At 40.2% G+C, this 15715-nt stretch overlaps 1 protein-coding gene across 1 annotated transcript; it reads left to right on the top strand.

Annotated features, from left to right (window-relative positions):
* The first annotated feature begins 319 nt into the window (after positions 1-319).
* trpv4 (transient receptor potential cation channel, subfamily V, member 4) lies at positions 320-14849 on the top strand. The gene is made up of 19 exons (XM_088431780.1): positions 320-538; positions 1256-1359; positions 1443-1520; positions 1635-1715; positions 2353-2789; positions 3454-3629; positions 5281-5433; positions 6544-6684; positions 8984-9282; positions 9484-9663; positions 9775-9933; positions 10759-10851; positions 10951-11024; positions 11303-11468; positions 11553-11619; positions 12202-12506; positions 12855-12982; positions 13484-13605; positions 13780-14849. Exons 4-19 carry the CDS (start codon positions 1707-1709, stop codon positions 13878-13880), a joined length of 2610 nt encoding a protein of 869 aa, XP_088287906.1. The 5' UTR covers positions 320-538; positions 1256-1359; positions 1443-1520; positions 1635-1706; the 3' UTR covers positions 13881-14849.
* The last annotated feature ends 866 nt before the right edge of the window (positions 14850-15715 follow it).

Here is a 15715-nt window from a genome sequence, read left to right as displayed (position 1 = left end):
TTTTTGTATGACTATACAAGCAAGTAAGCGAAAAACTAGTTTGTGGTTTTCCCCGTTTGGCCATGGCATCAAAACGTGTAGTGTAGCTAACTGACAGCAAAAAAAAAAAAAACCCAACACAAAATAAACATTTTTATTCAAAATTCTATGAAAACTTAGCACTTTACTTCTCGGAAAAGACTTCAAATAATATCTTTATGTATTTATTTATTTTTATTCATTCACTCATTTCACGATCAAGAGTCTCCATCTTGTGGGGAGTTTTAATACTGCATATTTTACTGCTGCGTCCGTTCTAACTTGAAACCAAGTTTGTACATGTCAACTTTACTCCACCCTAAATCACAGTAACAAAGTGTACGCTGTTCTGCTGCATTTCACCGGCGGGTTGTCCGTTTTACTTGAAGCGTTTTATGTTATCTCCAAGTCGGAAGTTGAAGAGAGACGACAATTCAACTTTTGGTTGCTTTATCTAACAGTGGAAATGATGAAGATGAACTGAGGAACTGGACGATTAAAACCAGCCTTGCAGATCAAGGTACTGTATACGTCATATTTTGCTGATTGGATGCTTTTTAACATCAGGTGCTATTATTTTTGTATAAACAGTTCAAGTGATATCTTTACTCAAGATTACTACGCTGAGAATATCGACATTCAGTCGTTATTTTCTCTTTTATAACTCTGTTAGCTATTTCCTCAAAATTTTCCCTTTGCTCGAATGCTTCTTTAAAGTAAGAAACTGTGTTTTATGAAAAGCAACTTAGGAATTATTGGTGTCTCCCTTCATTTAGATTAAAATTTCAGTAGAGAATTTTCACTGAACAGTAGTGTGGTTACAGCGTGTGGTTAAGCAGTGTCCAGTGATGCTGACATGAATGTATGGCCATGTGAAAAAAAAAAAAAACCTTTGTAAAACCTTTTGAGTAACTAACATTAAAAACTGTGTTTAGTGCCGGTCAGTCATGTGCCCTTAGAATCATCATCACCCCCCATCTCTCGTTCATTTCATTAATGTTTGAGCATCCGAGCCGTCAACTGATGCATATCGAGGTCCCCCCAGACACCGTTAACCATCTTATTACTTTAACGTGTGTGAAAGTATATCAAGGTCATCATCTTTTTTTTGGTGTGTGTTCACTATCAAATGTGAAGTGAAGTGTAACGGCATGATAATCCAGTGTGTGAGTCACGGCTGTCCCCCATAGCCAGCCCACTTCCCAACACCCCTTGTGTTTGTCTTGTTCCCTTTCAGTGCTTAGATAAGATTGCAGTGACATGAGCCAACGCAGGATTTGAGAGGATGCTCCAAGGGAAGCCATGTTGTATAAACGCTCGTAGGAACCATATCAGCGAAATGTATGTTTATGTTCCTACAGTGATTGGGAAATGGCAGATTACTTGCTGTTTATAGTAAACCTGTCATGCATTTGAATGTGCAGGTGGTGTGATTTTGCCTGATGGGCCCCCTGACCAGTCACAGAGCAGACGCTACAGTCACCTTGTTGTGTTTGGCATCGGTTGTTCAAATTTCCAAATATCAGACACCACTTTATTTGTGTTGAGAAGATTTTTTTTAAGCGTCTATAAGTGTTTATAATGGCCTTGCAGTAACTACTCTTTGGCATTTTTAGGTTGAACCCATGCTCTAGCATCATTTCTACTCCACTTGAAGAGGAATTTGCCACACTGTTGTGATAAAAGGGATGAATGAGGTACAGACTCTGTTTTTCTTTCTCTGAGCTATTTCTTTCTTTGAAATGGATTCTGTGCCCGTATTGCTATTTTGCAAAACACGCTTCTGTTTTATTCCATGAAATTAATGTGTACAAACTAAACTAAACTAAACTAAACTAAACTAAACTAAACTAAACTAAACTAAACTAAACTAAACTAAACTAAACTAAACTAAACTAAACTAAACTAAACTAAACTAAACTAAACTAAAAATTAAATGCACAAAAATAAATGATTCCAGGCAAACTCTCCTTTCATTTGAACTTGACATCTCCTTAAAAATCATAAGTACTGCACAACAACTTTGTACTATACCGTGTTGTAAAATTACTTATGACAGAATATGGCAAGTGTGGTAACTCAGTTTGAGTACAATACCATCCTGTTATATATAATTCATAGGTGAAAGTAATTTAAGTAAATGGTACTTCACTTGTATAGTGTTTTTCCACCCACAAGGCTTTCAGAGAACTTTACACTAACTGTGCATATGTATATATACATACAGTAATCGTATATTTTCACAATATTCACGACATCTTTTTCGGTTTGTCCAGAATATCGCTGAACATAAAAAGCTCTTAAATGTCTGAAGTATGGCTGTTACTTTTACAGGGTCGCTCTGCTACGACCCTCCTGAGAAGGTGCCATCTCGCCCTGTCCAAGGCAGACACCGTCAACTCCGTGACAGCCGCCACAGCGGCCTCTGTCGATCCCGGCGATGGTGATGTCGCTCAGGCTGAGAATGAAAGGCCCTTCTTGTCGGAGTACTCAGAATTATTTGAGAGTGCAAATGGCTCCCCTGGACAGGATTCAGCCCAGGAAGTGGATCAGCCTGGGCAGCCTGTGGATGGGAAACAAAACTTGCGGATGAAGTTCCAAGGTGCTTTCAAGAAGGGCATTTCCAACCCTATGGATCTATTAGAATCCACCATATACGAATCAAACGTGGTGCCAGGTCCAAAGAAAGCACCCATGGACTCCCTCTTTGACTATGGAACCTACCGGAACACGAGTAACCAGAAACGACGCAGGAAGAAGCTGCAGAGAGGGTGAGAAGTCACGAGACAGATATCATCCAAATTAAATGACAAGAGTAAGAGTAGGAGTAAATTTCAATTTCTTTGGAAAATACTAACCAAAAAAGTAAAAACTCATTTACTGTAGACATAGGTGTGCCACGTGAAGGGGTGTGAGCACACAAACACTCACACACCAGCACACACACACACACACACACACACACACACACACACACACACATTCACTGTGGGCTTCTTTCATTAATCTAACAGAGCACATGTTGTTGGTGCCTAACGTGGCCGTTGAGGTAATATTTTGACAACTACTCCACCCTGCACTCTCCTTGGTCATGCACAGAACTTTACACTAAATGGCCAAAAAGATTTAGGACAGCACTGAACCTGAAGGGAAAGTGGAAAAACGTGTGCGACCCAAGTTTCATGGTGCATCTTCACTTTCGTGCCAGGGGAAGTCGAGTTTACTGTTTGGAAATTTGGCGGACGACGTTGCGCCTCGCTGGCCATTACTGTGGACCAAGGGTGTTTTCTATTGCACACTCTCAATGCACCCGACAATTTTTGACAGAAAATTGAGTAGCACCATGCATAAAAATAGGACCAGTGTCTGTGGCAATTATTATACATGCAGTTGCAACGCAATCCATACATGACATGTGGTTTCTGTGTTTCATAGTAAAACAGAGACATCCAATGTGGACGGTCCAAGTGAGGATCCCCCAAAGGTTGTGAAAGTATTCAACCGCTCTGTCCTCTTTGATTGCGTTTCACGGGGAGATCCTGCGGCCATGGAGGGCCTGTTGGAGTACTTGCAAAGTAACGACAAGAGGCTGACAGATGAAGAGTTCAAAGGTAGGTTTGGGAGTGCCTGCATTGTCAGGATGTGTGTTTAAACAGAGCTGGCAGGGCCAGGACCAGGCCTTTAGCTCTGAAGCAGAACCCATTGTAATCTCCACCTTGTTGACTTTCTGTTTTCCGCTGATCCTCTGGGTCTTTGCTGTTCTTTGACCCAGATAGATTTGACCGGGAAAGGGCGCTGATGTCATAGACCTCTCCTGGGCAGTCCCAAGGAAAGCTTCCTGTGGATGCTTATAACAGGGAGCAGAGAAAAATCTCAGGAAAGTGTGGCCTATCGGAGGTGCCAAACAGTCTCAGAGACTAGAAAGAGGCTAAAAATAGACAAGACATGACTTGACTTCATATTTTCAATTTACCTCAAAAATATACAGATGCTCAAAGCTTCCTAATGTTTTTGTCATGACTTATTTATTTTCAATATGAATGACCACATTAGGTAAACAAGTTCACAGATTTAAAGGGCCTTTATCATGTAAAGTCAACTTTCTAGAGCTTTTAACCATGTTAAAATGCTATTTCCCAATGCATTTTTCACTGATGTCTGAGCATTCCTGCTCATTGCTGTGCTCTCAGTACCAGCACGGTCAGAGAAAACCTCAGGGTCCTCACTTTGTTACATCATTAATTGAGTCCTGCCCCCGTACCATCCATGCAGACTAAATACATGACTACATTCTCCCAGCAGTCTGAGATGCACTAGGGCATCATGAAAGGAGTACAGCAGCCTATGGTGAAAGGTAGGGTTTAAGGTCACCAAGCATCTTCCATTTTAGAGACCAAAACAACTAAAGCGGTTTTTCATTAGAAATTCATTGGCCAATGTGACAAAAGTGATACGGTATGATAGTTAACTGTAGGAAAGTAATAGGCCCCTTAATGGATCTGCATTAAAAGGGCTGTATCATGGGAGTTCAACTTTTTGGAGATTTTAACCATGTTAGGATGTTGATTTCTCACCCTAAACACCCCCAAACTGTTGATTCCCTTCAGTGATGCATGTTTAAGCATCCCTCGCTTATTCTGCACTCTCAGCCTTGCTCGAGCAGATAAACATGACTCGCGAGAAGCCTCATGACATAGCAAGCCCTCGTACCATCATTGCAAGAGTAAATACATGCCGAATTTATTCTTATCTTTTAGTTTCTTTTTGGTTAGGGTTAGTGAACTCCAAAGTTTTATTTTCTAGTTTCATTTATTAGTTATACAGTGTTTTTTGTAGAATATGCAGAAGTGGCAAAAATGACTGTTTTGGAGCACACAGGCGGTCGAATCAACGGCATTGTAAATTATTCACCAACAGGTGGAACTGCGAATACCTGTTTCCTACGGCACCAATTTGATAGGGGGAATGGCTTTTAGTTAGCGCAGTCACTCGTCACTCCTTCATTCATTCGGCTTGGGTAGTCTCCATTGCCTTGCGACCCTCGATGTTTCACTTGTGACAAATATTGGTACCATAAAAACTCATATTTAGTAAGAAATTAAATTGCCAATGTGCCATGTGTTTGGGGTTCCTTGGGGATTTAAATAGGATCATTATACGGGCCGTTTATACAGTAGCTATGTGTGTTTGAAATACCGCTCTATATTGGAGTTATACGTCTCCACTTATGGTAATGTATATGCATTATCATTTTCCGATTAGAGCCATCCACTGGTAAAACATGCCTCCCGAAAGCCCTGTTGAATCTCTACAGCGGCCAGAACGAAACCATCCCGCTGCTGGTGGACATAGCTGAGAAGACTGGAGGCCTGAGAGAGTTTATCAACACGCCTTTCAGAGATGTCTATTACAGAGGTATGACTATGTCCTATTTGCTATTTTCCTATTTGCTGATATTATTTGAATTTCCCATTCTTCCACCACATCTGCAAAATATTGGCACACCGATTTATGCAGATGTCAAGCTGCTTAATGCAGCTGATTTTTACCAAATCCAAGTTGGATTTCGAAGCAGAAGTGAACATTTGACATCTGCAATAAACTCTGTGGCTAAGTGGCTCATCAAATCATGCCTTTTCTAATATTCCAAGAAAACTGTTTCTATGGTCTTTTTAAAGCGTCCAAAAGTTTGAGCTTTGTGTTCCGCTTGCCTGAAGTTTAACTTAAAAAAAAAACAAACATTAAAAATGTATGTACAACTGTACATTCGTAATAATTTTAGACACATAAGAATGTTAAGGTTGCTAAAATATTACTTCATTGTGTAATTTCCTCCCACATAAAATACGGTATCACCAAATGGTCACTGGCAAGCTTAAGAAGTAAATTAAGACCAATAGAATCTCTCTCTTCAAAAATCTTGTGAACGTATTGGAATATCCTTCTCCACTCATTACTACCCTATTCTCCAGATACATAACATTTTAAGCTTTGATGATCTTGATACGTTTAAGTTGGCTTGCTCCATATATAAGACTGCATGCTCTACCGTGTTTGAGTGAGTTCATTATGTTAAGATCCCGCATCTGAGAGAAAATAAATGGGGCTTTCAATTGAGGTGAATGTGCAGTTCCATATAGACAAACCACCTTCAGTAATCAAGTTTTATCAAAGCTAGAAAGGTTTGGAATGGGATTCCAGTTACAATAAGAGATTGTACCATTTTTAGCAATTTTAAAATGAATCCAAAGTGGCTGAAAAGAGACCAGATCTGTAAGCACTATTTTAAATGAATGCGTCTATGTATTGTCTTATTAAATTTTGATGGTTGTCAGTCATGGGCGGCTCGGTGGAAGAGTGGTTAGCATGTCTGGCTCCCATTTTAGAGTCCAGCGTTCAATTCTAGCGTGGTTTGCATGTTTCGAACTCACTATAACACCTCGAAAGCCCTTTTAGCAAACTCATGTAAGAATAGTTTTGCATCCCAAATTTGGACATACACTGAATACTGTTTGTTTTTGTCAGGCCAGACGGCGCTCCACATTGCCATCGAGCGTCGTTGTAAGCAGTATGTGGAGCTACTTGTGGAGAAAGGGGCTGATGTTCACGCACAGGCCAGAGGACGTTTCTTCCAGCCCAGGGATGAGGGGGGCTACTTCTACTTTGGTAATAAGCCTCTGCCTGTTTTTGAACTGTACTTCTTTGTCTCACACCAAACACTTTATTCAACCTCAGACTTCTTCTGGAAGTGATGAAAGACTGTAGACAAGGAAATGACACTGAGGTAATGATGTGCCATGCCTGCACTTATACCAGTGTTTTTTTTTTTTTTTCCACTTTGACTGCATTTAAAGCAGCTGCCAAGGCAGGATTGTGCCTACTTGGTACGTGTACTTGGCAAGGGAATGTAAGTGACACCTTTTGACCACTGCTTTTTTAAACTGGCCAATTTAGACACCATCAGTGTCTTTGACCAAGACCAACTTTCTCAAGAGTTTCTATGTAGAAGGCAGCCTTGCAATGTTTTCCAAACATATCATATGTGAGGCATGGCGCATGTTAAAGTTGCATCAGAAGAAAGGCGTCTGTGTTCTGGAGTGGAAAACAAACATCCTGTGTTGAAAGGCAACCTCACCTTGAGCAAAATTCAACACTGCCCTCTGTTGGTGGATGTGACTCACTTACCTTTACCTACATTACATGGGAGTTAGCCTCGCACAACACAGTACAGTACTGTGTTATATGGGGGTCACCAACCTTTTGAAACAGAGAGCTACTTCTTTCGTACGAGTAATACTAAGGGCTACCAGTTTATGTGAAGACAGTGATCACGTTAATGATTTTACACAATAATTAAGGAACAGCTGTAAATATGTAAATCAAGTGTAATATGTAATGTAATACATCTACAATTGTTTGTAAAATTCATAGAAAATCACCACTGTTCTATCATTTGTAAGCTGTTTACAGAACAGCCCCACACCACGTTGGTGACCCTAACCCTAACTAATTAGAACTACTTGTACAGAAAAAGTTGCCAGCGAAAGTGGAAGTACTGATCCATTTCCTGTACTATTGTACCGCTCATATATATATATATATATATATATATATATATATATATATATATATATATATATATATATATATATATATATATATATATATATATATATATATATATATATATATATATATATATATATATATATATATATATATGAACCCAAAATATTGAAGTCTGGATTGGAGCAAAAAAGAATATTACTGCATTATATTTCATTGTATTGATGAAATTGTAGAAAAACAATAACCACATGAGACTTTTGTTGTCATTTTTATTTTGTAGATTAGAAATAAATTCCAACAACAAAATGGAATGTCATCATCGCTCCTGAGCAACACAACACAATAATTCTTTCCAAATATATACTGACAAAAATTAAGACATCACTCAATGAACAGCCAAATCGTTATTAAGAACAGTTATAAAATGTTTGTAGTTCGTTTGTGTGCTTAAAGTAGACAAAAGTCAAATACCTGGAACAACAAGCACGGTTGTTCCACAGATGAAGAATGAGATCTTAACGACAAACCATAGAACACGCAGGCAGATGTGCTAACCTCTTGCTGCTCATGCTGGCCCAGATGAAACTAGAACTTTATTAATTGACTATTAAGGACTATTAAGAAGTATTAACTTTGAAAATGATTATCTTTACAAAGTCACTTTTAGTTTTTATTTGACAATGAAAAAAAAACACTTAAAAAATAAATATCATAGCAGAGAGACAAAAACTCCTTACAAGATCCTTTTCTCGTCATTCTCTGGTAATCCTCGGAACAAAAGCATCGACTGATTCAATATTTCCATCTAACACTGAAAGCAACAAAGCAATAGATTGTGTCCTGTTTCATTTTTGTCTTGCTGAGTCAATGCAAAGGCTTGTTCACGTTTGATTGTAAAGGCATATTTCACTCCTCACCCATCACAGAGGAGATGATTTCTATTTGCACGTAGCACGGTTGTCATTTCCAAATCCCAGCGTGTCCGTGCACAGTGTGAGTAATTTGCCGCGGAGCTTTGCGGCGAGGTGAACAGGAACCTGGCAGGGCTGATGGCTAATGGGATTTCGACTCACGCTAACACTCAGCGTGCACCCGTGCAAATCCATGAAGAGGAGCGTTTCTATCTGAGGTGACAAAGTAATCTGTCACCCATGGCAACGGCTCATTTTCTGCAGCTGCTTTTGGCACCCTGGCCCCAATGCAACCCACCCTCCAACAACTGCTAATTGTATTGTTGTCATTGTAGGGATTAGGGTCCAATATTTGATTCAAGGTTTAATATGCTTTGCATAAACAAGCAGAAGATAGCTAGCAACGGTTAATTAACCCTCGCATTCATTAGCTGCTTTTAAATCCAAATGGCTGTCCTCAGAATTCTTCCCCGTGCCTCCCACAGGCGAGCTTCCGCTGTCCCTGGCCGCATGCACCAACCAACCTAACATTGTGCACTACCTGACCGAGAATCCTCACAAGAAGGCCGACCTGCGGCGCCAAGATTCCCGTGGCAACACAGTGCTACACGCCCTGGTGCACATTGCAGACAACACCAAGGACAACACCCGTTTCCTCACTAAGATGTATGACCTGCTTCTGATCAAGAGTGCCAAGTTGTACCCGGACTACAGCCTGGAGAGAGTGCTCAATAATGATGGCATGTCTCCTCTTATGATGGCAGCCAAACTGGGCAAGATCGGGGTAAGAGGGATAGAAAATTGGACCCAGGTACATCAGTTTCAATTTGGGTCACTTCTCTAACAATGGAATATTCAATTTTGACACTTTAAGATGCCAAATGGTTTTGTTAAGACTTGGGAGACCAAGGAACATTCAACAGCAAAATTGCAACCCTTCCTCTGTTTTAATCCTTCATGTAAGCATCTTTATTTCGTTTTATAGGTTTTTCAACACATCATCCGACGTGAAATCAAAGATGAGGACGTCCGTCATCTGTCACGCAAGTTTAAGGACTGGGCTTATGGACCTGTGTACTCTTCCCTCTACGATCTGTCTTCATTGGACACATGCGGAGTTGAACCATCTGTGCTAGAGATCCTTGTTTATAACAGTCGTAGTGAGGTAAAAAAAAAAAAAAAAGCAGACATACGAGCACCCATCTATCAATACGAAATAGCGTTTCTTTCAAGTCCCATGGTATTACAAAAACAGATAACAATGTTTTGTTGTCAGATTCGTCATGAGATGCTGGCAGTGGAGCCCATCAATGAACTGCTGAGGGCCAAATGGCAGAAGTTTGCAGCAGTGACTTTTTACATCAACGTAGTTTCGTACCTCTTTACCATGATCGTTTTCACTCTAGTGGCCTATTATCACCCGACACAGGGAAAGGTGGGTATAGGCAACCTTAGGCAATAGTAGGTGTTCCAAACACTATAATGGGGATGGTGGACTGGGCCATCGACTTTTAACAGTGCTATTGGGGGCCATAAAGGACTGCACACAAAGATGTCATTTCACATCTGGGTAAAATACTGCACGTCTTTTTACTATTAAACCAGTGTACAACTCATTCAGTGCCATTGACGGCTATCAACGGCAAATATATGTTTTAACTTTAATTGAACTCATTCACTGCCATTGACAACTATACATATAAATTAAATATCTATTTGAAGTGGCTGACAGTGAATGATTTAATATGCAGTACTTAATTTTTCATAATACAATGATTGTATTTACTATAAATCAGTGCTTCTCAATTAGTTTTTGCCAACCCTCCCCTACTCTTTACGGTCAAGCCCCCCCCCCCCCCCCCAAAAAAAAAAAAAAGATTTAAAAATTAATTAGAGTTATGAAGTTGGGGACCAGCTTTCACCGAAAAAAAAACAACAAAAAAAAACGTTTGAGCCTGCAACTTGAGTTTGTATTATTAAGTGCTTAAATAGGCTTATTATGGTTGTCGCTGTGTCTGTGTCAGGGCTCTTTTGTATACACCAAGGCATCACCTTGAAGTATTCAAGTGTCCAGTCAAAGTAGGCGCTACAAGTTGCCTTTTCCTGCACTATATCATCAGAGTATTGTTTGTATTATCATCTGGTTACTGTGGTAACGATCATTAAATTATGTTTGCCAAATATTCAGATATTTTTGCAGGACGTATTCTGATTTTACTCCCCTTGAGTCCTTCTGAATAACTTTTCGTATGTCTTTTAGCCCCCATACTCTTACACAAGCTCCAGTGATGGCTGGCGGATGGCAGGAGAGGTCATCACATTAGCATCCGGAATCTTCTTCCTTCTAACCAACGTGAGTTCAAATCAAACATTTAATGGCTGGTTGCTCACTTGCGTCTTTAATGAGTGTTTGTTGTTGCATTTATGGAAATGTGTCTTCAACTCATTGCAGATTAAGGACCTCTTCTTGAAGAAGTGCCCAGGGGTGAGGTCGTTATTTATTGATGGATCCTTTCAACTGCTGTAGTAAGTCTCACATCGCCTCCCACACGCACTCTTCCTCACATCTTGTGAATTTTCACCCGCGGCAAATTCTGCTTCTTCTTAATTGAATCGTCTAGTTTATCTCCTCCCTGCCATGTTTTCAAGTTTACATCTTTAATTAAAGCCATGATTAAAACAAAGGGCATTGCATGTTGAACACCTTTGTACATTTATTGATATTGCAGTAATATGTCTTGGCGCGGTATAAGACTTTAGCACTACGAGTGCAGTCCTTGACTTTTTTTTTTGTGTCCTTTCAGTTTCATCTACTCAATACTGATCATAGTCACAGCTGCTCTCTACTTGTCTGGCATTGAGGCTTACGTGTCTGTGATGGTCTTTGCTCTTGTCTTGGGCTGGATGAACACACTTTATTTCACCAGAGGCCTCAAACTCACTGGTACCTACAGCATCATGATACAGAAGGTGGACACCATACAGAGAAATTAAAAAAAATCATCAAACAGCAAGTGCTAGTGCACCTATTTTCTGTTTGTCTTTGTTACCCAGATTCTTTTCAAAGACCTGTTCAGGTTTCTATTGGTGTACGTACTCTTCATGATTGGCTACGCTTCAGGTAAGAGGACCATAAACCGGAAAGAGTAACTTTTTGAGTTTTACAAACCTCTCGCTTGCAAACAAGTTATTTACTTTATGGTAAGACGATGTGACCCGCTCTGGCATGTCGTGGATAACATTTCGTGAAAATGACACATTAGATTCCGTGGACAAGGTGTCCCCCGCCTACTTCCCGAAGCCAGCTGGGATAGACATCAGTAAGCCTGTGACCATTGTGAGGATAAAAGGCTATAGAAAATGGATGGATGGACCTTCCTTTTTTTTTTTCATTTCCCAGCAACCAAAAAGTTAAAACTGTAATTGAAGTGTAGTTCAGCTCAGCACCAAGTAGACATGATATTATTAGATTTGGTGGAAAAGGTTTTGATGGCGTTGCATGTAAATCTGTCATGTAAAAATGCAATGTAAATGTTGTTTTGATCACTTCTGGATGCAACGTTTTCTCATGAAGTCCAATTTCATCTGTTGAGAGGTCAAAGTTCCTCAGCTTTTAAAGGCATAAATCTTGGATGATGTCCAGTGTTTTTTTTAACACGTCTAGAAAATGTCTGTTGAAGTAGTGTATTTTAACCCTTCATAGCCCTGGTCTCCCTCCTCACCGTGTGCCCTCCCCCGGGCACGGTATGTGACGGAGGCTGCCCGACGTACCCCAAGTGCAGGGACCCAGATACCTTCAGTATCTTCTTGCTGGACCTGTTCAAGCTGACCATTGGGATGGGAGAACTGGACATGATCCACAGTGCTCAATACCCTGCGGTTTTCCTCATACTACTGGTGACTTACATCATCCTCACTTTTGTGCTGCTGCTCAACATGTTGATTGCCTTGATGGGGGAGACAGTGGGCCAGGTTTCAAAGGAGAGCAAAAAGATCTGGAAGCTGCAGGTCTGTAATCTTTCTTAAACTAAAAATATGGAATCATATCACAAAAAATTGACTGTAATAGCAACACTCCACATTAGGACATTCGTTGGTTGCAGTCACACATATTGTAACTTTATCACTTATACATTTGTGATGTTCATTTTTTTGGTTGTATTCTGCACCATCTGTTCATGGACTTCAAATTGACCGATTTAACCCCATGTGGAATTATATATTGTGACACACACACGAGTTCAAATGGACAACGCATGCACCGCTAAGGCAACAGAAGCATACTTATACTAACGCAATAACACTTCATTCAAAATATATGTATTTTAAAATCATTTGAATAATGTCTGTCTGCAGTGGGCAACAACCATTTTGGACATCGAACGCTCATTTCCAGTTTGCATTCGCAAGTCATTTCAAGTTGGTGAAATGGTTACTGTCGGCAAGAACTGGGATGGAACGCCTGACCGACGTTGGTGCTTTAGGTATGTTTCATTTCACAGTCATTTTTCCACACTCATTGTTAAGCATTTGTTCTATGGATAAAGTAAAATATTCATCCATTTTTCCACACCCATCATAAAATGATTGTTAGATTGGTAAAGTTTCCATCCATCCATTTGGATTCAGGGAGGGATCATAGCTGGATGGATGGATCGTGGCTATCCCAGCTGTCATTGTGCAGTAGGCGGGGCACACCCTGAATTGCTTGCTAGCCAATCGCAAGGCACACAAATGACCATTCACACACCCAAAATCACCTCAGCTCAATTTGGATTGTCCAATATACCTACCGTGCATGTTTTTGGGGAATGTGGGAGCAAAGCGGAGTACCCAGAGAAAACCAACATGTGCACAGGGAGAGCATGCAAACTACACACAGCAATGCCTGGGCCAGAATCAAACCTCTGCATGTGAGGCGGATGTGCTAACCAGTCTTCCACTGTGCTGCCCGCTTACAAATACCGCACTTTATTTTTCAACAGGGTGGATGAAGTAAACTGGTGCCACTGGAACCAGAACTTGGCAATAATCAATGAGGATCCAGGCAAAAATGAAACCTGTCAGGCCACCGGCCTTCAACAAAGTGTCAGAAGCTTGCGGAGGGGTGAGGTTCTCGCTGCACTTCATGAAAATAAATAGGGCCATTCCCCCGAATTGATGCATTATTGCTTTATTTCCTGGGGATGTAAATTGCGTCGGTTTGGTGGAATGACCCACAAGCACATTTCTCACCACACTGCGATTCGTTACAGAGCAAAACATGTGTGTTTCCCTCCAGACCGCTGGTCCACCGTGGTCCCACGGGCAGTGGAGTTAAGTCGGGGCCCGCGGCCTCGCGATTTAGTGATAGAGATGGACCCACTCATGTCCAGGCATTGAAGATCGCAGAGGTTCTTCTACTTACAAGACAGCAGAGGTTTGTTTGCATGATGGAGATCACTCTGTTGGCAACCGTCTACATAAACTGGCCAATGTGCGGCGCCATCATAATCTGTCTCTGTAATCTATTTCTATAGATATCCCTGAAATCAAGAATATTAATAAAGGAATACAGTATAGCTTTAATGTGTCCAAAAAGGCATCCTATTAATATTCATTTTACTCAGGGGCTGAGACAGTCAAAGTACTGTGATCCTATAAGTAAGTCCTACAGAATCATAATACTGTATCATTGCACCGACAGCGCAAACATTTTTTTTTAATCTATAAAAAGGAAGGCAATACAGCAATCGATATTCATGGTCATCTATCGTGGGATTGTTTGTTTATATATTAGTGAGCTCTATATGATGTGAGTTTGCCCATAGTGTCTATGCTGTTTATAGTGAATGTATGTATTGTATTAATTGTAGTGTTTTCAAATGTTCCTCAAGCCTGAGTTGCCAGCTTCCCTCTGAGCTAAACAATGCACTGTGCTCATTTCAAATGTACATTATGTTTTATTGCTGCAAAACATTGTCCTGCAAAAATGGGCCTTATGAGCAAGGTTACAGTTGTCAAGCAACTAGTAGACAATGGCCCTCCGTGTTGTGCGTTCTCTTTGAATCTCCAGAGTTATTATGTTTCTCCCATGCAGCTGCGGGATATTTGCATAATCTACGAGGGGTCCTTGCCTTTATTTGTTTGAGTATGTTCAGTGCGCTTGGCTCCTTGTCCAAGACAACGCCTTGATTTGTGCTTCCTCCTTTTTTTGACAACTATGTATATGCTGGATTCACATTGTGAGGTATGTACAGTCTTCCTTTTCAATGATGCTTTACGCTTGAATGTCACAGGTCACATTTCAGTTTACATTCTTGATAGCAATCTTTTTTGTATGTTGACAATTGGTTGCGAAGAACAATAAACACAAAGACGTTTGTTCCCAAATGTGTATTTGAAATTGTTGTCCCTCAAGTCAGTCACACGCTGCTTCAAAAACAGCATATAGTCTAAAAGGTGGTATCATCATTTCTCCCTGAAAGTCATGAGTCGTTGCATTATATTCATATGCTCTTTTCACACTTGTCATGAGACACAAATTGAGAAATTGGTTGCAACATACCAGAGGCGTAGCTATCGACGACGATGTAGCCGGTGCATTTACTCATGGCTACGTCAAGGCACATTTTACCTATGAAAACTGTTGTGTCCCCGGGATTCGCAATACTAAAAAACAATGGGTTCCGACAGAAATGTTTGGAGTTGAAACAACTGCGCAATAAAAAAGACAAAGTAAGTCAAACTGCAGTTACAAGATGTGAGCAACAACCAACAACAGATACGAACAAATGTCATAGTAAAATTTAAAAAAGAAAAAAAAAAGAACTTACAAGTAGCATCCTCTTCATCTCCGCAAACACTGATTTAACAGTCCGTTTTGGCAGAAAAGTCCGCTTTGTACTTTGAATGTGCAATTTTTCTGTGAAATAAATTTGGCCCACAACTTGATGATAGGGAAAAATGTTTTTCCTCTTGAAGGTAGACCATTTGAGAACCACTGCCAAAGCCGTTTAAGATTGCGGGCTGCATAGAGGAAAATTTATTCCCGAGTGAGCTGGGACCAATAAAATCATGGTATCATTTATATAACTTTAAAACAAACGTACAAGAAGACAACAACAAGAGGTTCATCATCACTTTTAATCATAAAATATTAACATTATTATTCAGTTTTTAATTTATTACAAAATTCAGCTCATTTTACACTTTACAGAATCACCTCACGGGCCGGA

The sequence above is a fragment of the Hippichthys cyanospilos genome, chromosome 1, assembly GCF_059441005.1.
Source record: "Hippichthys cyanospilos isolate Australia breed blue-spotted pipefish chromosome 1, RoL_Hcya_1.0, whole genome shotgun sequence".
Taxonomy (NCBI): domain Eukaryota; kingdom Metazoa; phylum Chordata; class Actinopteri; order Syngnathiformes; family Syngnathidae; genus Hippichthys; species Hippichthys cyanospilos.
This window is presented reverse-complemented; position numbering and strand designations above follow the sequence as displayed.